The sequence below is a fragment of the Narcine bancroftii genome, chromosome 3 (genome assembly GCF_036971445.1).
Source record: "Narcine bancroftii isolate sNarBan1 chromosome 3, sNarBan1.hap1, whole genome shotgun sequence".
NCBI lineage: Eukaryota > Metazoa > Chordata > Chondrichthyes > Torpediniformes > Narcinidae > Narcine > Narcine bancroftii.
Window position 1 is genome coordinate 299,491,294 of NC_091471.1, and position 24,898 is coordinate 299,516,191.

At 37.5% G+C, this 24,898-nt stretch overlaps 1 protein-coding gene across 2 annotated transcripts in view; it reads left to right on the top strand.

Moving 5' to 3' along the window:
* LOC138758974 (A disintegrin and metalloproteinase with thrombospondin motifs 6-like) overlaps window positions 1-24,898 on the top strand; it is a 197,027-nt gene that overhangs the window by 112,468 nt on the left and 59,661 nt on the right. For both annotated transcript variants that reach the window (XM_069928667.1, XM_069928668.1), the window contains exons 9-13: window positions 2,581-2,686; window positions 14,715-14,861; window positions 17,062-17,203; window positions 18,653-18,760; window positions 23,566-23,711. In XM_069928667.1, the coding sequence (XP_069784768.1) occupies window positions 2,581-2,686; window positions 14,715-14,861; window positions 17,062-17,203; window positions 18,653-18,760; window positions 23,566-23,711 (649 nt within the window). The remainder of the gene's footprint in view (window positions 1-2,580; window positions 2,687-14,714; window positions 14,862-17,061; window positions 17,204-18,652; window positions 18,761-23,565; window positions 23,712-24,898) is intronic.

Below are 24,898 nucleotides of genomic sequence, written 5' to 3' on the forward strand. Positions count from 1 at the left end.
AAAAGAAACTGTTCAATATCTCCCCCATTTCTCTAGGCTCCACACACAGTTTTCCGCTCTGATTTTCTAAGGGACCAATTTTGTCTCTAGCTTTCCTCTTACCATTAACATATTTGTAGAACTCTTTTGGATTAGTTTTCACCCTGCTTGCCATAGTTTCCTCATACCTTCTTTTAGCTTTCCTAATTCCTCTCTTAAGATTCCTCTTACATTCAATGTATCTTTCAAACATCTCCTTAACTCCATGCTTCTTCTATCTAATGTACGCCTCCCTTTTTCTTTGAGCCAAGTTTCCAATATTCCTTGAAAACCACGGCTCTCTCAAACCTTTTGCCCCTCCTTTTAACCTAACAGGAACATAAAGCTTTTGCACTCTCAAAATCTGATCTTTAAAAGACTTCCATCTCTCTACTATTGTTTCAATGCACACCCTGCAAGTCCTTTCGCATCTCCTCAAATCTAGCTTTTCCCCAATCAAAAACCTCAACCCTTGGCCCTGACTTTTCTCTTTCCATAATGACATTGAAGCTGATGGCATTATGATCACTGGACCCGAAGTGCTCGCCAACATTAACCTCCGTCACTTGACCCATCCCATTTGCCAACAGTAGATCTAACACTGCTCCTTCTCTGGTCGGCACCTCTACGTATTGTTGTAAAAAACTATCTTGCACACATTTCACAAACTCTAACTCATCCAGTCCTTTCACAGAATGTGTTTCCCAATCTATATGTGGAAAATTAAAATCTCCCATAATTATGACCTCTTGTCTGTTGGCGTGTACTTCTCCCTCTCCCCTCCTCTCCTCCCTCTACCTTTTTATTAAGACTTTTGTCACAGATTTCTGTTGTAAATCTAGAAAGTAACACATTGATAACTTTTAATTTAAACAGATAATTGAGAGAATCCATTTTTGCCAAAGATTGAGAAAGCAATTAGAAACAAGAAAGTTCACAGATAAGGGAAAGCATAAACCCTGCCTGTTGTTTGCTCATATCTTGATGAAGGGCTCAGGCCTGAAACATTGGTTATCCTATGGTTCCTTTAGATGTTGTGTGAGCTGCTGAGTTTCTCCAGCACGCTTATGTATTGAATATCATTTTAAAACCAAGTTTAAATTGGTGAGCTGCCTTCTCAAACTGTTGTGCTGTCGGTAGATTTCTTGGCGATGACGGATGCTGGTGTTCCTCAATGCCTGTTGACCTTGTCCTTCTGGGTGGTGGATACATTTTGAAGCCTATGGCCGCAGGCTAATGGTTTTCTGGTGAGGACACTTTGCATTTTTGGAAGTGCGCTCATTCAGGCATGCTCCTAAATCTCTGTCGTGCTGACGACAAGGATTTTGAGAATCAGCAAGTGACAGTTTGCTCTGCAGTACTTATGTGGTCGGTTCAGTTGAATTTTAAGTTTCTGGTCGTATTGATATTGTAGGAGTGGTTCATAAAAATTTCTATTCAAGGTCACAAGAGCAGAAAATGCTAGAATGCTTTAGTGAGCAAACGAAACATCTATTAACATCAAGTTAACATTTCAGATTGAAAACATCGAAGCAATTATGTGTTATTTTGAATATTTTGCAAATTCTAACATTACTGATCTGTAGGAAGAGATAGATTGTGCAGTGGACTGAGGGAATAATTGTTGAGCAGTGCAGGAGATTTTTCAGATTTTAATATTTTGATGCTTTCTGCTATTGGGAAAGTAGAATGATTTTTAATGAATTAACACCTACACCATACCTGTAGATGAGTGCCTATTTTGTGGCCATTATTTTGTTTTAAAACTGGATTGGGTGGCCTGGGAATTCTTCAATTTGAAGAGGTGCTAGGTGGGAACGAGGGCAATCATTCAGGATAAGAAGGGGGAGAAAAAGCTAATCTTGTGGAAGATTAATTTCTCAGACTCTCTATTTGTGGACAGGTGTGATCCGGCTTTTTATGTCAAGCTGGAATAGAAATTGGGTAAGTCACACATTTGTGCATGGCATTCCAATCAATGTCACGGCACGTGCTTACCTGTCTTGAAGAGTATGGATCTTGTGGGTGGAGAGGATCGGGAGGGAGTATCCAGAAATGCACCAGGTGTAAATACAGTCAGATTTTGGATAAAATGAATTTGCATAGAACATAAACTTTGTATTGCCCGATAAAATTGCTACCCTGCTGTTTTTGCAGCTATTAATGAAGGTTGAAGAAGACTGTGTTGTGATTCTTCATGATTATATAGAAAACTGAAGGTCATTGAAAAGCATGTAGTTTATTACTGTCTTTTTGTGTGACAATATGATGTAACAAGTCATGTACACTGAATTTAATTTGCATGTCAACTTGTCAAATAGCATTGGTTCTATACTAGACCTTGAATTTCTTGAGTCAGTGTTGAGACCATTTTATCATACTGTTTCTATGTACATGCTTGAATTGTGAGAATATTACAGGCAGTGTGGCTTTTCACGTTTCTTAATTGCATGTCATGTCTATGCAATTTTTATGCTACATTTCAACATCAGCTTCCACTCAAGGGCTGAATTACCAACTACATCCTTACTTTTCTGAGCTAAGTAAACAATCCTGTTACAGGTCTAGCTCCTGTGGGTGGCATGTGTGAACCAGAAAGGAGTTGCAGCATTAATGAAGATATCGGCCTGGCTACAGCATTTACAATCGCTCATGAAATTGGTCACAAGTAAGAGACATTTTACTATTGTAGGTAATATCTTCTTAATCTTAAACTTAAAGCTAAAATTTTACTTAACATGCATATATGGTGCCCTTTGTTGATCAACTGTATATTTTTCCCCAGGAAAATTAGTCAGCAGAAATCAGTATTTGAAAAAAAAATCATTAAATTGATTAATTCATACCACTATTTCCTTCTTTAGAGTTTTCTTCCTTCATGGCCCCAATTATGGTTTGGGATTGTAATTTCCTTTCTTAAATAAGAAATGTTACGCTGCGTTTTAGATAAACGGGAATCGTATCCTGCTCTTGTATCAACTTTTGCCTTGATGTGCAGGTAATCATTCTCACCTCACCTTGGAATCCATCTTTCTTCTATGTGTAGAAGCTGAGTGTTTCTGGTGAAATCCAGATTGGACATGAGAGAGCAAACCTCTTGAGTTAATGCTGATTGACAGCACGATTGAAAGTACATACTGTGACTTTCCTAAAGATTGAGAGATGATAAGACAATTAGCTGGATTGGACATTCATTTCAATGAACAACTGTTGTGTTTCTAATTCAGCTAATAAACCACAAATAGTTTCTGATCTAGGGTGGTGTCTGCAGTATTGAAATGAGTTCAAACTTTTTTTTAAAAGAAAAATCACAGTTGTTAACAAAAATATAATTAGAAAGTGTAATAATTAGGCTGAAATAAATTTTGAGAATTCAGTCCTTGATTTGAATGACTTGTTTATATTAGCACAAAGTGGAAATGGGCTTTTTCCCTTTTCAATTCATCCTGATTTACAGTATATCTGGGAATAACTTTATAATCTTCACATGCTTAAAAATGTCTGTAGCTCGAAAATGTGTAGCAAGTCCATGGAAAGATAATATAGTGTTGGCATAATGAATTGAAAGCTTGTATTGTTATGGAAAAAATTACATATAATCGGCATGATGATTTTTTTGTTAATAAGTGGTTACCATATTTTGAATATATGCATTTAGATATATTTTGATTTATTATATACTTTTTTAGTTTCTGTTTATGTTTTTAGCTCTCCTTAAGAGAGTTGGCTGATGGGGTGGGGTGGTGGGGATTTGATTTTTTTTTCTCTTATTTTTTCTTTCTTTTTGTTTTTTAATGTATATATTCATATAAAATTCTCTATGGAATGTATTCTGTATTATTATTAATGATTCTTCAAATAAATAGTTTAATAGAAAAAAACAATTGCATTTAAACATTTTTATGTAGATTTGTGTAGCCTGCAGGATAACCTTGCCAATCTTTGGCTCCTTGTGTAAACATTTACATTTTTAAATTTAAATATAGACATACAGCACAATAACAGGCCATTATGGCCTACGAGCCCGTGCCGCCCAATTATATCCGATTGACCTGGTACATTTTTGAACAGTGGGAGGAAACTGGAGCCCCCGGAGGAAAACCCACATAAACACGGAGAGAACATACAATCTCCTTACAGACAGTACCAGGTTCGATTCACTGGTGCTATAACAGCATTGCACTAACTACTTCGCTAACCAGGCTGTGCCAACTTGACTAGCATGATTATAAATCTGGTTCAGTTTTATTTAGAATATTGCAAGATGTATGTAGGCATAAAATATAGTCTTATTTAGTAGTTAATGTTTGTTGGCAAAGTATTATGGAAGTCATTGTAAGGGCAGCCTTGCACTAATCATCTGGCAGACAAAATAATTCTGTTCCACCTGATTCTGTTGTTCAGCATCGACCTCTGACCACCAATTAGAATGTTTTTTTTGGTTAAAATAAATCCATCTGCTGTGAACCAACATAGGCTTTTCCAGGCTGAAGAAACAAGTGTTCAAAGACTAGGAATTCAAACTGACTATGCATGAACTACTGAAGGACAGTGGTTCCTGTCCTCCATTCTTCAAAGACATGGTCAACCTTCTGGTAAGCACTTCAAAGCATAAGAGAGACATCACCAATACCTACCTCTATAAAAATCTTACAAATTCAAGAGATGAATCGATATCAGTGTACTCTCCCAAGCTAATATTAAAGCTTTGAAGACTCGCAGCTACCTCTATTGTCCAGATATCTGACGCCAGATTCCTGAAATGAGTGCACTACGTCAACTATATTCTTCGGAAAAGACTTCCAGGAAAACAGAGAAAGCATTTCAAGGATGTTCAATACCAAAATACTCCAAAGAAAATGAGAAGGAAAGGAGCACAGTATATTGACATTGCAGTGACAATGGAGAAAAAACAATAGTAAAGCACCAGCTATGTTAAACAGCAGTCACAAATTAATAGTACAGGTACACGATCCTTTATCCAGACATCTAAAATCCAGAAAGCCTCAAAGACTGGCAAGTGGGGAGAGGCGGACTAGAGACCAACAATGCGAGTCGGGCAGGCGGGGGGAGGGGGAAAACCAGCTGCGTGAGTCGGGCGGCCGGGGAGGAGACTGGCTACGTGAGTCGGGCGGCCGGGGGGGGGGGGAGACTGGCTGCGCGAGTCAGGCGGCCGGGGGGGTGGAGGTCCGGCTGCGCAAGTCGGGCTGCTGGGGGGGATACCGGCTGCGCGAGTTTCGAGATGTCAGGGCAACTGGAAGGGGATGGGGGTGGATACAGCAGCGCAATTTGGGTGGGCTTTCTAAAATCCGGAATTCGGAACACACTGTCCCCCAAGGGTTCCGAATAAAGGATTGTGTACCCGTATTTCTTTTCTGATGTTATCTAAATTTCATTGGGTGATTTATAGCAGCTGATTTTACAAACTTATTATAAACAGAAAGTTCAATAGGAGGAAAAATCATGGTAAGTGTGGGGATATTTGGGGCAATTTTGAATTTCCAAGAATGATTCTTGACTCAAGGGTGGTTAAAAAAAGATGAGGAGGGCTTCTTAGTGATGGATAAGCAGACAAATCTGCCCTAGTTTTGTTTTCATTGCTCCTTTGAAAGTTTTCTTGAAGTTAAACAACAAACTCTTGTCGTATTTGGCGACTGGTTCTTATTGTAGCAAGTCCCCAAATGCTTCAATACTCTTGTGGTTTTATATTGTTGTTATAGTGTTGAGACAGCTACATGTACATGCATTGGTGTTATCACATGTCCTTAATAGCTCATGAAGGTTGAGAAGCACTCTGGATGTTGTATTTCATTTCTTCTGACTTATTTATCATATTGAATCAATGTTGTACTTGATTTTGAAAAACCTATACTTTCATGAAAATCCTGACCACTTTCTTGCTGTTGGTTCTTGGAAAACGATGAAATTGTTTCCTTTGGCAAACAATGTTTCAATCTTGTGCTTGATTCTTGTGGAATACTCGTGTCTTCTTGGCAGTTAAAAAAAGTGAGCCTAAAGTTAAACAAAAAAACAATGGGCATAGGGTAGCAATGCTCTGTGCAAAAATTGAAATGCTGTGCCTGCTCTGGTGTTTGGCAGTTGTTCAATTTGTACTTAGTTCTCAAGTAGAAAGGAATAAATTAGTAACTATTTCATTTGTCCCTGCATAATTCCTTTAATTCCTACGTCAATGGCATTGACAAAATTTCTTGGATATTTTGTAAGCCTATTGACTATATTGCTGTTGCTTGAATAAAGGGCCAAGTACAATCTCACAGAAGATTGTTTGAGTCTTAATCTTTGCCTTTTTTTTGAATACTTTATTTTAATGTTGTGGTCAAATCGGTATCAAGAATTAAACATTACAAATACATCAAATGAAATTAAAAGAAAATCAGTGATACAGGTTGTCTACATTTCCAAACAACCCTATCTCCCTCCTCCCCCAAACAAAACCCCAAGATTAAAAAAAAAGAAGAAAAAAAGAGTAAATAAAAGAGATAGAAACAAAAAAAAGGAAAGAAAGAGGAACTGTTGGGATTCTGGATTCTTTTCAGGAGATCTAATTATTTTCTTGCCTGGATCTCAAATAAGGGAAAAAAAAACAAGGATGTAAAACTCAAAAACTGAAGTAGTGTCTTAAATATTCAACCCTGGATTGTGCAAATATGGCAACCATACCTACAAAAACATATCTTATTTCTTAGTTAAATTGTAAGTAATTTTCTCCAGGGGAACACAACTATGCATTTCCGTATTCCATTAGACTATGTCCAGAAGGGAATCAGACTTCTAAGTAACTGCAATATATTTCTTGCCACTGCCAATGCAATTTTAAGAAATTCTAATTGTTACTTATCCTCATTTTAGGTCTTATGTCCACAATATTTCCAAGGAGAAACAATTCTGGGCTCTGATAATTATTTCATAATACTCTGGTCAAATAAAACTCTTAAATTTTTCCAAAATGTTTTCATTTAGATCATGACCAGGTGGAATGTAAAAATGTTCCTGTTTCTTCCCCACATCTAAAATGTATATCAAATATATTTGAATTTAATTGATGCAACTTCTGCGGGGTAAGATGTAGCTGATGCAAAAAAAATTGTATTGCACCAATCTATATCTTGCATTGTATTGGTCATGAATTGGACCAATTCTTATCACCAATACTAATATTCAAGTCTGATTCCCATCTTTTTTTTTCTAAATTTATATAACTCCCACTTTGGAGTGCCCATTTGGAATAAGGAATACATTGTAGATGTAAACTTTCTTGTGTGCCCCCTTTGAATCAGAATCTCCATTTCACTGCACTCTGGCAATATCATGGTTGGTCCTAATAAATCTCTTTAAAAATAAAAGCCCTTAATTGAATGTAGCAGAAGATTGGATTATTAAGAATATTATATTTATTTTTTAACTGTTCAAATTACATTAGTTGCCCTTGCATATAGCAATCTTACACATATCTAATCACTTTACGGGACCAAGTGTATAGAATTTTATTATCTATTGTTAAAGGAATTTATCTTAAGTCAAAGGCACTTTTGGAGATGTTTCCTTTTGATCCAATTAAGTTATTTATTTTATTAATGTTGCTTTCTTTCCACCAGAAATAAATTTAGTATCCCATTTATATCTAAAGTCTCCTGCTACTCTCTCTCTGACTTTGTGAATTTCAATTTTCGCCCACGAAGGCTTGTCTCTTCCATCAAAGAGAAAAGTGACATTTTCTCTGGGCTGCCCAATAATAATATTTAAAATTTGGGAGTTGAAAACCACCCCCTCCCCCAATATGATATTTCCAAATTGAATTTTCCATAGAGACTCTGGCTGACACCTTTCCAAAGAAAATTCCTAATTAACTTATTCAAAGTTTGAAAAAAATTCTGTGGTAATGGTATTGAAAGAGTCTGAAAAGTGTATTGTATGCAGGGAAACATTCATTTTAATACAGTTAATTCTTCCAATCAAAGTTATTGGAAAAGTTGTCCATTTATTTAAGTATTCCTCAACTTTTTTAAGCAAGGGGAGGTAATTCAATTTATACAAGTTTTTTCAGGTTATTATCTGTTTTGATCTCCAAATACTTAATCCCATTCTTCGGCCACCTAATTTGCATATTTGACAATTTGTATAATCCCCTTCAGTTAATGGCATAATCTCATTCTTATCCCAATTCATAATCTTTCAGTTGTAAGTGCAACCTTTGGAAAGAAATCTCAGGTTCTGTCAGATATATTAATATATCATCTGCAAGCAGACTAATCTTGTGTTCATCTTGGTCAACCCTGAATCCCTTAATGTCTGTATCCCATTGAATAAATTCCACCAAAGGTTCTATAGCCAGTACAAAAAGAGCTGGAGATGGTAGACATCCTTGTCTGCTAGATCTGGATAGTGGGAATGTTGGAGATATTTGACCATTCATTACAACTCTGACCTTGGGTTCATTATATAGGGCTCGAATCCAGTTTATAAAATTTTGACCTGATCCAAATTTCTCCAATACTTTAAATAGAAAATCTCATTCCAGTCTATCAAAGGCCTTTTCTGAGTCCAAGGCAAGTGCCTTACTTAATTCACCTCTTTTCTGGGCCAAGTGAATTATACTAATCAATCTTGTTACATTGTCTGCTGATTGCTTTTTCTTAACAAATCTTGTTAGTTCCTTATTTATCAATTTTGGCAAAAATTTCACCAATCTATTTACCAAAGCTTTAGCTAGTATTTGTAGTTCATATTCAACAAGGAAATTGGCCTAACAAATGATAGTTTCAATGGATCCCTATCTGAGGAATTACTGTTCTTATTTGCTGCTGAAAAGGAGTTGACAAAGTATATCGTCCAACTGCTTGATTCAGTACCTCCATAGAGAGGCATTAACAAATCCTTAAATTCTTTATAAAATTCTGGTGGAAAACCATCCTTGCCAGGAGATTTATTAAGATGCAATGAATTCAGTACCTCCTTTATCTCCAATTGATTCCATCTGTTCAACCAAATCCAAATTTGGAAGAGCCAATTGTGACAAATAATCATTTATTTTATTAATATCTCCTTGAGATTCTGATTTATATAATTTAGAATAAAATAATTTTAAGACCTCTAATTTCCTGTGGTTAATTATAAATTATATTTGCTTCTTTTTCAATTGCTTTAATTGTTAGACCTTTTTTCAGTTGCCAAGATAGGACATTATGAGCTCTTTCCCCCATCTCGTAGCATTTTTGTCTTGTTCTCATTATTGCTTTCTCTATCTTATAAGTTTGTAACATATTATACTTGAGCTTTTTATTAATAAGTACTCTTTGTTTCTATTCTGAGCTCCTCAACTGTAGGTCCTTCTCCAAATAGTATATCTCTTGTTCTAGTTTGTCCACCTCCCTTATATATTTTTAAATTCTTCAAGTATAACTAATTGTTTGACTCCTTAAATAAACTTTTAAAGTATCCAATATCAAATTTATTGGCAATAAAATGGCAGTTAGTCTCTCAGAAGATTCCAATATGCCTTCTAATAAAATAACAAAAATCAGGTCTTCTCAACAACAATGGATTGAAACACTATCTATGTACCATGTCCTATTTATCAGACATAACAGTAGATAGTAATAGATAGCAATAGAGGTGAATGGTCTGACAGGACTCTCACCTTGTACTCAATTTCCATGATTCTATCCTGTAAATGCGCTGATAGTAAAAAAATAAACCTAGCATGGAATATGAATCCTGTCTATTAGAGTAAAAGGAGTAATCTCTTTGTCTCAGATGTAATTTCCTCCAGGCGTTCAGCTCTCTCATTAAAACTAAGGTGGCTCTAGCCATCCTAGTCCTGGCCTCTGCTCATGTTGATTTATCCAAAACTGGATCAAAACAGGAATTAGTCTCGTGCCACTATTATATTTTGACGTGCATCTGCCAATTGAAAAAAAAGTTTATTTTATAAATTTTTCATCATCTACATTTGAGGCATATAAATTTAACAGGGTCCAAGACTCAGCATATATCTGACATTGTACCTTCACATACCTACCTGCCTGGTCAGTTACAACATTCTGAATTACAACTGGAAGATTCTGCGGTAGCCTAGCCCACCCAATCTCTTTTCAATTTCTGATGTTCCTTATCAATTAAATGTGTTTACTGAAGGAAGGCTAAGTCGTTCCCATTTTTTAATATGTGAAAATACTCTCTTGTTGTTGGACCATTAAGGTTAATACTAAGAGACTTTATCACATTTACTATTATCACAGATTATTATATCAATTCCTATTACCCTTCTTCCCATCCATCCACATTCTCTCTCCTAGAGATCCCAATTTCCTTTTCTCTGCTTACTTTTGACTTCATTTTCATTAGTCTGCCTACAAAGCAAAGTACTTTTTGATCTAAATGATAATACCACTGACTCAACTGGCAAGTTTATAAAGGCAAAAAGACTCTTCAACTAATTCTGAATCCGGGCACCACCTTTTTTTTCCCCTCTGAAGCATACATGCAATCTTTGGGGATGACTGGTTACTAAAACTGATTCAATCTGATTAAGAGCAAACCTGTTCACTGCTCCCTCAATTCAAGAATGCTAACTACATGGAAACAGATCCTAGAACCAAAAACCTATCAGAGAAAGGACAGAGGTTCCATAAAGAGATCAAAAGTATTTTTCATCTGTCCTTCCACCTTTCTCTCTTTCAAGTTCAAGGCTAAAAAGCTTTTCTCAAATTGCCTGATGGGTGGTCTTGCATTGTTGAAATTGATCACTTTACCCTGTCAGCTTGTTGTATTAATTTTTTTTTCCCCAAGATATATTTTCACCAACTCTTTGTACATTTTCACTGACATTCACAGGGATCTGGGTCTATGGAATTGAGTGTTTGTTTGGGTTGATTATAAACCTTGTATCTGCTCATTTCTTGTCCAAAGGAAACTGTGTACGATCATTGCTTCAATACTGTTGACAATGGCTTCACTGTGCCCAAACACCATGTCTTCCTTTCTTCCCCTCTACATCAATCCAATCTGACAGCATAACCTGTTTCTTTCTGTGCCTTCCCTATTTAAGTGCCTGTATAAATATCTCTTAAACATAGTGATTGTATCTGATTCTACTTCATCTTCTAGTAAGAATTCAAGACTATTTTATTGTGTAGTAAAACAGAAAATGAGATATTACACAAAATTTCCTTCAAAGATTCGCTCCCAGCAGAAATTGCCCAGAAGAGAGTTCCCCAGAGTTACTGAATGTTCATGGCTTTGCTTCATGTTCTCTCGTATCCTTTACAGTCACACAGTCTTCAGTGCAAACCATCAGCAGCCTGAATTCCAGATGCACAACTCTGACATGATCAAGAAGCTCCAGCACCTTTGGCACCTCTCGCATCCCAGTTCTGATATCTTGTATCCCTTGAGCTGGTCTCCAGCAGTTCACAGCCTGGTGTGAGTCCCTTGACCACAGTTGTTAGCAGCCCGCAATCTGCATGAGTTCCTTGCCTTGAGTCACCAACAGCTGTGTGTTGAGCCTCTCGCTAGTCCACTGCCATGGTCACTGAACTGTGGGTCATCTCTTCTGCTTCTCCTTCTCAAACGGGGAGTTGTCTCCCTGTTTTCTGGTGCCCTACGCTATCCTCTTCTTCCTCATGGCCACTGCCAATCATAGGTGCTGCTAATTTGGGCCTAATTTTAAAATAAACCACCATTAGCTGTTTAAAGCCTGCAAGGAGCCAGTGGTGATTGGACCCCATGGGGGAGTTCTGTGACTTCGCTCCCTGCTCTCGTAGGTCTGAACCAGTGGCAGCACTGCCATTACAGTAGCTCTGGCTGTTTTTGTTTTCTGGATATCAACAATGTTTTGTGTGTAAAACAAATATTCCTTCCTCTCAAATCTCATTTCAAACTCCTTCCTCTCACTTTAAACCTATACCCTCTTGTTTTTGATACTCCTAGCATTGGAAAAAGATTGTGTCAATCTGCTCTGTCTAAGCTTTGTATATTTGGATGCACCTCCAACAGTCATCTTGCAACCTCCTTTGCTTTGGAGAAAACAAGGTCAGCTTATTTTATCTCTCCCCTTAACTAAAATTTTCTAATCTGGGCAACGTTCTGATGAATCTTTTCAGTGGAGTGACATCACTCCTATTATGGTATGGCAACCAGAGCTACAGATTTCAGATTTATTGTCAGAGTGTGTACATGACATCATATATGGCCCTGAGATTCCTTTTTCCTGCGGGCATAGCAGAATTACCTCCAATTGGTGATGTAAAAAATAAATTGTACACAGCATAAACATGTAAACAGGTAACGAATGTAAACAACCTAACTCTGCAATACAGAGAGAACAAAAGAAAATCGATGAAGTGCACACGTAAGAGTCCTTAAATGAGTCTCTGATTTAATTTGTTGTTGAGGACTCTGGTAGTGGAGGGGTAGCTGTTGTTCCTGAACCTGGTGGTACGAGTCTTGTGGCACTTGCACTTCTTTCCTGATGGCACCAACAAAAACAGAGTGTGTGCTGGGTGGTGTGGATCCCTGATTGCTGCTGCCCTCCAACAGTAGAGTTCCCTGTAGATGTACTCAGTAGTGGGGAGAGGTTTGCCTGTGATGTCCTGGGATTTGTCCACTACCTTTTGGAGGGTTTTACACTCTGGGATATTGGTTCTCTCATACCAGACAATGATTCAACCCGTCGGCACTTTCCACCACCGCTCTATAGAAATTTGTCGTACCAAACCTCTGCAATACTCTTAAGTGCAGTCTAACCAGTGTTTTGTAAAGTTGCAACATAATGACTCAACCTTTATATTCTACATCTGAACTATGGAGGCAAGTATGCCATTTGCTTTCTTCATCACCTTGTCTACCTGTTTTACCACTTTCACTTTAAACTTTAGACTTGAAACACAAAGTTCTCTCCAGCACCCTATAATTGCATATTGTTATGAGCCCAGAGGACTCCAAAAACCCAGCAGCAATAGATATTCATCAGACAAATGGTTACTTATACAAAAGTTGCTTTAAACATGAAAACAGATTCACACTTTAACTTATCATGATTAACTTAACTAACCTAACTTAACCCTCTTCTAATTCTAAGCGCATGTGTGTAAGTTTAGAAAAGTTCTTTGATTCACAGTCCAATCTTATTTTTCATTCCTCCAAGTTCACTGGTTGCAGGCAGTTCTTATACTGTGCACAGAATTTAACATTTGTAAATCTTCACCAGACTTTGGTGCTTGAAAGGTAAATGGTTAGTGCTCAGGAAGGTTCTTGTCAGTTTTCAGAGAGAGATTTGTTTTTCCTGGACATAAGACTGATCCCTTTTAATCAGCCACACCAGTGTCTTGCCAAAGAAACTTGCCCCATCAGGGTTTTTCAGATGATAGCCTCTTTCTTTCTGGTCACCACAGAGTTCCTTTTTGTTTCTCTTATTTCAAGTGAAACATTAGGCAGCCAGTCCTCTCCTCTTGAATGAACCACAAGGGCTTTGACCAGGCTTAACTTAGCACTCTTCCAAATGGGGTTTTTCCACAAGCTTGCCAGCTTGTCCTGTTCCAGTCCCAGCTGCTGCTGCTGACTGTAAAACCGCAGAACTGATCTCTCTCTCTCTCTCCCTCCCTCCCTCAGAGAAAAGTCTTTTTGACTTTCACTGCTTGCAAAACCACATGACCAAACCACTGTCATTCAGGACTCTGCAAGCTGCACTCCAGACAGCCTGTGGCTCCGAACTCCTCCGATCTCTTCCATCTGTTGCTTTTCAAAACAACAATCCATTAGGCACTCTCCAAAGTTTTTTTCAAAGGCCCTCAGGGGCCACCCTATCTGGCTTGAGCAGAGTTCCAGTATTTTTAATGAGATCTGTTCTGAAGTGTTTGTATGTGACCTGCACTAAAAAAAACCTGCCCAAATTTATCTCCCAAAATTATATCAATATACAATATAAATACAACATAATCTGTCACATTATGTCCTACTCCTCTTTCTCAAAATGTATCTTGGACTTGTCAGGATTAAAAGATAGAAGATGAATGTGTTCACTTCTAGGACTGTCAATTTTCCTTTCTATCTTCATAACCAACAACTTGCATGTTATTTATTTTTGCTGGCATTCATTGGTTTTGTTTTTGTTCAGTAGCATTTGCATTAACCTTTGCTGTTGCCTGTAGATGTACTGCCAAGGTGTATGATCTTGTATATTATTTTTGATGGAGCATGAAAAATTCAGATGTCCTTTCCAGTGCTGTAATCTGCCTTCATCTTGGGAGACTTACGAATTCTGTTCCTCTACACTATGAATAACCACAATTATCAAAGATGATTTATTAACTTAATGCTTAATTCATAAATTTACCAAAATTTTAAATGCAGTATATTGAAACTCACAAACAATTCAAATTGGGATGATCTGCATTTGATGTTTAAAAAAATGAAAGAAACCTGCTTACTTTCATTCCTAAGTATTTTGCCCTTCTGAGCATCTGTGTGTGTTGACCTTCCAGCAGTAGTTCAAGTGAAATTGAATAAACTAGAAATCCATTCGACCAAATCTCAATTCATTTTTCTTTATTGTTGTCAAGAAACTTGAGCAAGCTGTTTGTCATGAATAAAAACAATTAAACCAATTCAATGAGTGTGCATTTGCCTGTGCAATAGATATCCAGAAATGCACTGTCTGATTTATTTTTCTGTTTCAGTTTTGGTATGAATCATGATGGAGTTGGAAACACCTGTGGTCCAAGAGGTCAAGAAGCAGCAAAGTTGATGGCTGCTCACATCACAGTGAAAACTAATCCATTCATCTGGTCAACATGCAGCAGGGATTACATCACCAGCTTCTTAGAGTAAGAAGTCAGAAAATATGATAAAATATAAAAACAAAATTAAGCAGATGCCTGTCAGGAGCTATGTTGTATTCAAATGTTAAATTTAGCAGTGAATGCGATTGCAATTCATGTATTAAACTGCTTTGGACTTGTCTTGTATAAAAAGTAACATATTGAATTAATTTTACATTTGGATTGTGCCCAAGAGGGAAAATCTATTGTCCTATCAATCTTTCAGTTTGCTCTTGGTAAACATAAAACCAGGCCATACATGTTTGTGTTGAGAACAAAAAGTACTATCAAGGTTATTGGTCTAAAACATTTGCTTGTTTCTCTCTCACTGAACACGTGTGTTCTATCTTTGGATCCAAGCTGGAATTTCCAGTCACTAACTATTTTACTTTCCCCTCACCAATCCCTTGCCTCAGCTCCTGTGCTTCTCTATTATTACTCATTTGGGTACTCAAAGAACAGAAACCATCATAAAATGACTCAAGAATTTGAATAGTTTTACTATTCTTTATAATGATAAATTGTATATACTTGTACACTTAACATGTTTAGCCAGATACCTCATCATGCAATTGATATTTAGTGATCCACTATGTCAATATGATACACATTAAGATATATTTCTTTTCAATCTATATCAAAATAAACCAGGCCAAAGCTTGTTTTATAAATAATGGAGAAAATTGTGAATGGGAAATAATTTTGCATTATTTTTATATAATTGTTAAACTTGATGATCATATTTAATTATTGAATCGGCAGCATTCTGCAGAGAGGGAAAGACAATGTTAACCTGATATTGGGTATTTCTCAGTCCATAGATGCTGCCTGACCTGTTGAACATTTCCAGCATCTCAATTTTTTTAAACTTTTTCAATTAATTACTAATGCTTTAACAAGAAGCTAACAATGGATTGCAACTCCAACACCAAAACCCTATTTCTTGTCATTATAGAAAGGTTAAGATTTTTTAGTGCAGAAGTACCACAAACTAGAAATACCAGAAATTTGCAGTGTCACAAGTATGTGAAGGAAAGACCTGACTTATGTAAAAAGACTATATATTCACATTATCCTCTAATAGCCAAACCGCTAGTTATCCAATGCTTCCCAACTGCTTAATAGTTGGCCTCTGATCCTCATCAGACTCTCCAATTTATCCTCAACCATCTGCCCTTCAATTCTGTCCCCATCACCGAACCACTGTCATTCAGGACTCTGATAGACCTTCCTTTCACCTCAGTCAATTGCTTCTGAGGCCTGTATGTGCAAGTTTGAAGACGAAGGCAATGACTCGCTCACTCACTGCCTGCTGCGTATCCATGAGGAGCAATAATAGTTTTTGAATATTACTAGAGGAAATTTTTTTTTGGACAATGCTGGATATGATAATTATACTATTCCCAGCACTAACAATGATTGGGAAACATTACTTCATTTAATCAGTGGATTTCTTTAAATAACTGGCATGAGATTATGTGACCCCAACATAACTTTTATTTAAATATATCCCATCAATATTTTCTTGTGAAATTTCCCACTTTTTATTGGGATATGTTGGTGTTATTCTATTTCCTTTGCTCTTCAATAACCGAGAGAGAGAGTGGCTGTGAAAGGCTGTGGGTCGAGTGGATATGTGGCACAGCACTCACTGTTTAGATGGTGAGACTGTGGAGGATTGCAAGTGTCATCTGGTTGGGCTGTCGACAGTAGATGATGTCAGTGGTGAGGCAAAAATAAAGTAATGGTGCAGGTTCAGGAGGAGATGCAAATGTGGATGGTAGTCATTCCTCTGTTTAGCAGGCATTCTGATCCTGTCCTGCATTGGGCTGAAATTGCCCACGTGTCATTGATGTGGAAACAACCTCGAAATAGCCATCTTTGCATTTCATTTTGGGAAATGTTTCGTAATTGTAATGCTCTAAAGAAAGCAGCATTATGTGACTGAATATCTAAATAAATAATTGAAACATTTAATATAAAATTTCCATTTATTTTGCAAAGTATTTCAACTTTTTAAAAAATCTAATCCATTCATTTGTCAGGAATGGGTTTCATTGGAAATGAAGGAAAGATTTTGCTTGGGGGCTTTATTTCCTCAAATTGTTGTTTTATTAATCATTTCATTTTGTTTAATGAGCAGTTTATTTTGAAAGGAAAATACATCTGTTTATGTTTTATAATAAAATATTCTTGTTTTGGTCAGTTCAGGACATGGTCGATGTCTCATCAATGCACCCCCAAAACAGGAATTTTTCTATCCGACTGTGGCCCCAGGACAGGTGTATGATGCTGACGAGCAGTGCCGCTTCCAATATGGAGTCAAATCACGCCAGTGTAAATATGGGGTAGAGAGTCTTGCTCCTTTACTTAGAGAATAGAAAAGTTCAGTTCTTTTGTAGCAGACAATGCTGTAGAAAAGAATGTTCTCCTTTTCCGTGCTAAGACTTTTGCCACACTTGTGGTAATATTGTCTGCCATTACTATTTGTACATTGTTCTTGTTGGCAAATGTCTAATGCTCCCTTATAAATTAAATACAATAGGAAGCACTCTGATGTTGCCTACATTTCTCTTTAAAGTCTCAACATCCATGATGAAGAATTCATCCTCCAGTCAATAAAAATACAACCACGAAATGGCCATCTTTGCATTTCATTTTGGGAAATGTTTTGTAATTGTAATGCTCTAAATAAAGCAGGATTATGTGACTGTATATCTAAATAAATAATTGAAAAAATTAATATAAAATTTCAATTTATTTTGCAAAGTATTTCAACTTTTAAAAAAATCTAATCCATTCATTTAACAGGAATGGGTTTCACTGAAAATGAAAGATTTTGTTTAGGGGGTTTATTTTCTCAAATTGTTGTTTTCTTAATCATTTAATTTTTAACGAGCAGCTTATTTTGTGACTGAATATCAAAATCCTAATGCATCTGAAGATTTTTGATGAATTGGCCATGGTGTAGGGGTGTCAACAACTATAATTATTATTTATTCCACACCAATAACTAATATTATTGCATGCTTGCACACTTAGTAAAGTTTCCTTTCTAAATGAGAGGTATGGGAAGGTGTATGTGCATGCAATGGCACAAGAGCTCTGAAGGGGACAGTAATTGATCTGTTTGGGATTGTACTCTGGAGCTATGGAAATCATGTCCAACTTCTTGCTACTTTCCCACTTATTTGGGGGCTGACTTTGGGTCAAGATTAGAATTATAAATCATTGAAAGTTGATGATACAGTGGACAACACTTTATTGAGAATTGGCTCAATTCCATGAAAAGTCTGTCAAAAATTTGATCTTAAGAAAAATTCTACGCAATGACGTATTTAAAAAAACATTATCTTTGTATTTCTGGTTTTTTAAATTAAAATTATTTTAATTAAATAAATAATTTTTAGGAAATTTTTTGAAACCAATGCATAATGTCCAGTGTGTTTGTTTAACTTCCTTGAGTATATGGGCATCTTTAGTTTTGTCACTAAAATAAAGGCAGAAATGTCACAAAATAGATTCTAATCATTGGAATTCACTACAGTCCCCAATATGTATTTTTAACAATCTAAACTGATAAATAATATTTTTGCTCAACAAGTACTTCTTCATGATTTGTTAAAGAAATTTATCAAATGCTCTTATTATCTATTTGAGATTAATTTTGTAAAATAAAGTTTACATGTCAATAAAACCAGAAATAATACATAAATATATTCTCAATACACTCTAACCATTTTTCTTAAATATATTCTTTGGTTCTTGATACTTTCTTATTAATACTTTGTTTACAGGAGGTATGCAGTGAGTTGTGGTGTCTTAGTAAAAGCAATCGTTGTATTACAAATAGCATTCCTGCTGCTGAGGGAACAGTATGCCAATCCAATACTATTGAAAAAGGGGTGAGTACTTTTCCTGGATTTTTAAAAACATTTGTAACTATTTTGACATTTTAGAATCTAATCAAAATCCTGAAGATGTTTGAGGAATTGGCCAAGGTGTAGGGGTGCCAACAACTATAATTTTTACACCCTCCTTCATCCCTGTCCTTGCTGCAGACCTCATGAATAATTTCCTTAATCAAGCAAACTGGTAAAAAGTTCCAAGGCTGAATTTGAGAGATTAAAATGGCCAAATCAGACTATTGTCATGAGGCAAAGGGCAGGGATTTGAGTAGGAAGGGTGAAACTGATATCACGGGTTTGATAGGAATGGGTGCATATTGGTGGACAGCAAGAAACCACGTGCTTCATTGAAAGGGGGTAAGTGAGGGATCGATGAACCTTGTGCGAAACTGGGTGGAAGGATAAGAGTGGCCATTTTGAGAACTCAACAAAGGATTTCAAGGATTATTTTCCTCATTGAAGAGATGTGGCTTTGCAGCATTTAATTACCCATCCCTAATAGCATGAGATGGTGGTTGTGTGGGGGAAGGTTTAAACTAGTTTGGCAGGGGGGTGGGGATCAGAGTGTGAGAGCAGTGTCAAGGGAGCATGGCCACCTAGATAGGAATAATAACAATAAAATAGGTAGGATGGAGATTAGGGTAAAAGGTAGAAAAGAGAATATATGTGGGGGTCATTCTCTGAAATGCATATATTTTAATGCAAGAAGCATAGTGAATAAGGTAGTTGAGCTTAGAGCATGGACAGATACTTGGGGTCATGATATTGTGGCAATTAGTGAGACCTGGCTACAGGAGGGGCAGGACTGGCAACTTAATATTCCAGGATACATTTGTTTTAGATGTGATAGATCAGGGGGTAAAAAAGGGGGAGGAGTTGCTCTGCTTGTTAAGGAGGACATTACTGCCGTGAGGTGGCAGGATGGTCTGGAGGGATCGTCCAGTGAGGCTGTTTGGGTGGAATTGAGGGATGAAGGAGACATGAGGGTGCTAATAGGGGTGTATTATAGACTGCCAAATGGGCCAAGAGAATTAGACGAACAAATTTGTAGGGAGATAACGTGTATGTGTGAGAATCATAAGGTAGTGATCATGGGAGATTTTAACTTCCCTCACATTGATTGGGATATCCACACAATTAGAGGGCTGGATGGGCTAGAGTTCGTTAAATGTGTTCAAGATTGTTTTCTTAAATCAATTAGCAGAAGAACCGACTCGCGACGGTGTAATACTGGATCTCCTGAACGAGCTAGGTCAGGTATGGGACATTAATGTTGGAGAACAACTTGGGTCTAGTGATCATAACTCTGTTAGTTTTCGGTTAGTTTTAGGGAAGAGCAAAGAGGGGCCTAAAGTTGAAGTTCTGGATTGGAGAAGAGCAAATTTCAAAGGAATAAGGAGGGATTTGGGGAGTATTGAGTGGGACAGGATATTTTCAGGTAAGGATGTAAATGAAAAATGGAGGATATTCAAAAAAGAAATTTTGAGGGCACAGAGCAGATATGTCCCAGTGAGGATCAAAGGAAAGGCTGGAAGTCATAGGGAGGCTTGGTTTTTGAAAAATATTGGAAATTTGGTTAGGAGAAAAAGGGAGGTGTACAAGAGGTATAAAGAGCAGGGAGCTGAGAATTTGAAGGAGGACTACAAGGAGTGTAGAAGCAATCTTAAGAAAGAAATTAGAAAGGCCAAAAAAAGGCACGAAGAGGCTTTGGCAGACAGAGTAAAAATAAATCCAAAGGATTTCTATAGGTACATTAAAAGATTAGTGAGGGATAAAATTGGACCCATTGTAGATAGCGAGGGTAGGCTGAGTGAGAAGTCAGAGGAAATGGGGGAAATTTTGAATGATTTCTTTGCCTCGGTATTCACTAGGGAAAAAAATATTGAACCAGTTGAAGTAAAGAAAAATAGTGGGGAGGTCATGAAGCATATAATGATAACTGAGGAGGTAGTGATGGCTGTGTTGAAAAAGATAAAGGTGGATAAATCTCCGGGACCGGACAAAATATTCCCAAGGACACCCAGGGAGGCTTGTGGACAGATAGTGGGGCCATTAACAGAGATATTTAGGATGTCACTGGCCACGGGGGTAGTGCCAAAGGATTGGAGGGTTGCGCATGTGGTTCCGCTGTTTAAGAAAGGGTCCAAATGTAAACCTGGGAATTATAGGCCCATGAGTCTGATGTCTGGTTGGCAAGTTGATGGAAAGTGTTCTGAGGAATGGTATTTACAAATATTTGGAGGTACAGGGATTGATAGGGAGTAATCAGCATGGTTTTGTCAGGGGTAGATCATGCTTGACAAACCTGATTGAGTTTTTCGAGGGGGTTACAAAAAAGGTTGATGAAGGGAAAGCTGTGGATGTTTTCTATTTAGACTTTAGTAAAGCTTTTGACAAAGTTCCCCACAGGAGGTTAGGAAAAAAGGTGGAGGCATTAGGTATAAATAAGGAGGTAGTGAAATGGATTCAGCAATGGTTGGATGGGAGGTGTCAGAGAATAGTGGTAGAAAATTGTTTGTCCAATTGGAGGCTGGTGACTAGTGGAGTTCCTCATGGATCGGTCCTGGGTCCACTATTGTTTGTTATATATATTAACGATCTGGAAGTAGGGGTGGAGAGTTGGGTAAGCAAGTTTGCGGATGATACAAAGATTGGTGGTGTGGACAGTGAGCAAGATTACTGTAGATTAAAAGGTGATTTAGGAAGGCTGGAGGTGTGGGCTGAGAAATGGCTGATGGAATTTAATACAGATAAGTGTGAGGTGTTACATTTTGGAAAGGCAAATCTAAATAGGTCATATGCATTAAATGGTAGGCTATTGAGATGTGCAGAGCAACAAAGGGATTTAGGAGTGATGGTAAATAGTACCCTCAAGGCTGATACTCAGGTAGATGGTGTGGTGAAGAAGGCATTTGGAATGTTGGCCTTCATAAATCGGAGTATTGAATTCAAGAGTAGGGAGGTTATGATGAAATTGTCCAAGGCATTGGTGAGGCCAAATTTGGAGTACTGTGTACAGTTTTGGTCACCAAATTATAGGCAAGATATAAACAAAATAGAGAGAATGCAGAGAAGGTTCACAAGAATGTTGACAGGATTTCAAGGTTTGAGTTACAGGGAAAGGTTGTGCAGACTAGGGCTTTTTTCTCTGGAGCGTAGAAGATTGAGGGGTGCCGATAGAGGTGTTTAAGATTTTAAAAGGGACAGACAGAGTAAATGTGGATAGGCTTTTTCAATTAAGAGTGGGGGAGATTCAAACTAGAGGGCATGGTTTCAGGTTGAAGGGGGAGAATTATAAGGGGAACATGAGGGGAAATTTCTTTTCGCAAAGGGTGGTAGGGATGTGGAATGAGCTTCCGGCAGATGTGGTTGAGGTGGGATCATTTAAGGATAGACTGGATAGTTACATGGAGAGGAGAGGACTGGAGGGGTATGGACCGGGTGCTGGTCAGTGGGACTAGGAGGGTGGGGATTTGTTACGGCATGGACTAGTAAGGCCGAACTGGCCTGTTCTGTGCTGTAAGTGGTTATATGGTTACATGGACTTGCCTTCTTGAACTACTGCAGTCCCTGAGGTGTAGTGTAGGTATATCCACAATCTGTGAGGTAAATGGAGGGGATGGAGTTTGAGACCTTCACGGTATGAAAGACAGATAGCGGGTGAGGGTTGGGGATCAGGCACTCAGGAGGTAGGGCTTGATGCCTGGCACTTAGAGAATTAAGGAATATGGGCATTATATTAATCATACAGATGGTCGAATTTTTTGGATGCACTCCTATTGAGCACATCACTGGAAGATGAGTTAATCTAGCCATTATGATCCCAGTTCAAATGCAATATTGAAAAGTAAATGGTCATAATAATTTTCAGTGATACATAGCTGGCTAAACAATATTCTGTAATGAAAATGTTCAAATGGAAAAATAATTTTGAGTTATAATTTGGAATGGAAATACTTAGAGAACACAGGGGAAGGTTGAAAGCTGTCAAAATGACTGCATTAAGAAAAGATATTACAGAGATTATAGAGATAAGCCATTTCTGTCACAATGGAAGTAGGATCTCGTAGTTTCCCAGCATATTTTGTGTTTCTCCTAAGAAATGCCTTACACAATTTACTGTTATTTTAGACTCTTACTGGATATTTATTTTTTAAAGCTGAATTCCTGATGGCATTTTTTAATTATTTTATTGATCTGGAGAACTATCTACTTGAACCACAAGATCCCTTTATTAATTCATTTTCTTCAGTCTTTTCATTCTACGTATTCATGGTCCTTGTTTATGCTTGTGATTTATGTTATCTAATACATTAATTTACTTTATTGTTTTCCCATTTCTATAATCCCACTTTTTTTTCAAGGAACTCCATCCAATCAATTAAAAAAAACTGAAGTTGTAGCTGGTGATGTAAACGCTTGTTCATTTCCCAAGGAGGAGTGATGTAAAATGTAAACGCTTGTTCATTTCCCAAGGAGGAGTTTGCCTAGAAGATAACAATTGCAATATTGCATTGCAATATCTCACGATACATATAGTGATTGCTGTACTACATAAGAAACTAATTAGCTGTGAGCTACTTTGTGATATCACAGGCCATGAAAAGGATTACATTCATACAAAAATTCTAAAATTCAGATAATATGCTGTGACATAACCAAGCATTTTATTTTTCTTTTGGTGCTGCTTTGGCTCATCTTTAGCTTGTCAATCATCAGTTATAACATTGGTTCTGTTGAATTAATAAATGTGTGTTAGTCTGACTTTTACATCTAAAGTTTAAATCAAGTTTCCACTGCAGTGGTGCTATAAAAGAGACTGTGTCCCATTCGGCACAAGACCAGAAGGAGTGGATGGGGCCTGGGGACCCTGGTCAGCATGGGGAGAATGCAGCAGAACCTGTGGAGGTGGAGTGTCGTATTCTGGCAGGCAGTGTGACAGTCCAAGGTAGGTTGACTACAAAAATTTTCTACAAGAGTTTTGAGATTGGTGATTATGTTTGCCAACTTTGCCCGTTTTAATTATTTTTTGCAGCTATCTCAATATATTTTCACTGTTTTTGTATTTTTTTCTAAATTTATAAGCATATTCAACAAACTCCATAAATGTACCTGCAAAGCTCAGTCTTGAAACATCAGTTATCTTTTAATTCCTATGGATACTGCTTAACCTGCTGAGTTATTCCAGCACATTTATATATTGCACTCAACCCCAACGTCTTCAGACTTTCTTGTTTAACTCCATAAATATAAATGTATCTCTGAATATTGATCGTCATATTCCTTTTCAAAATTTGATCATTTTCTACCAGTTGGCCTTTATGCGTGTTTGTAAAATGTGTACAAAATTACAATGACTGAATAGATTAAAGGTTATTCAATTTAGCTGAATTCATTCTTCCATAATATTTTTAATATCATTTTATATAACCATATAACAATTACTGTACGGAAACAGGCTATCTCGGCCCCTCTAGTCCGCACCGATTTAAGAGAACTCCACTAGTTCCACCTCCCTGCTCCCTGTCCGTAACCCTCCAATCCCCTCACGTCCATGCACCCATCCAACCTTCTCTTAAATTACAAAATTGACCCTCCTGCAACCATCCAGAAAGTCATTCCACTCAGCCACCACTCTGAGTGAAGAATTTTCCCCTCATATTACTTGTAAACTTTTGCCCCCAACCCTTAATTTATGACCCCTCGTTCCAATCTCACCTACTGTCCAGGGGAAGAGCCTATTCACATCTATCCTGTCGATCCCCCTCATAATTTTATATACCTCTATCAAATTCCCTCTCAACTTTCTACGCTCCAATGAATAAAGACCCAGTCTGCTCGATCTTTCTTTGAGGATGTTTGGTTGGCTGAACAGCCAGGTCCTTCAACTGAAAAACAATTATTCAGGAATAAAAATGCAAATGCTCCATCACTCGTAAAAATAATGTTCTTTCTTTGGCTTGGCTTCGTGGACGAAGATTTATGGAGGGGGTAAAAAGTCCACGTCAGCTGCAGGCTCGTTTGTGGCTGACAAGTCCGATGCGGGACAGGCAGACACGATTGCAGCGGTTGCAAGGGAAAATTGGTTGGTTGGGGTTGGGTGTTGGGTTTTTCCTCCTTTGCCTTTTGTCAGTG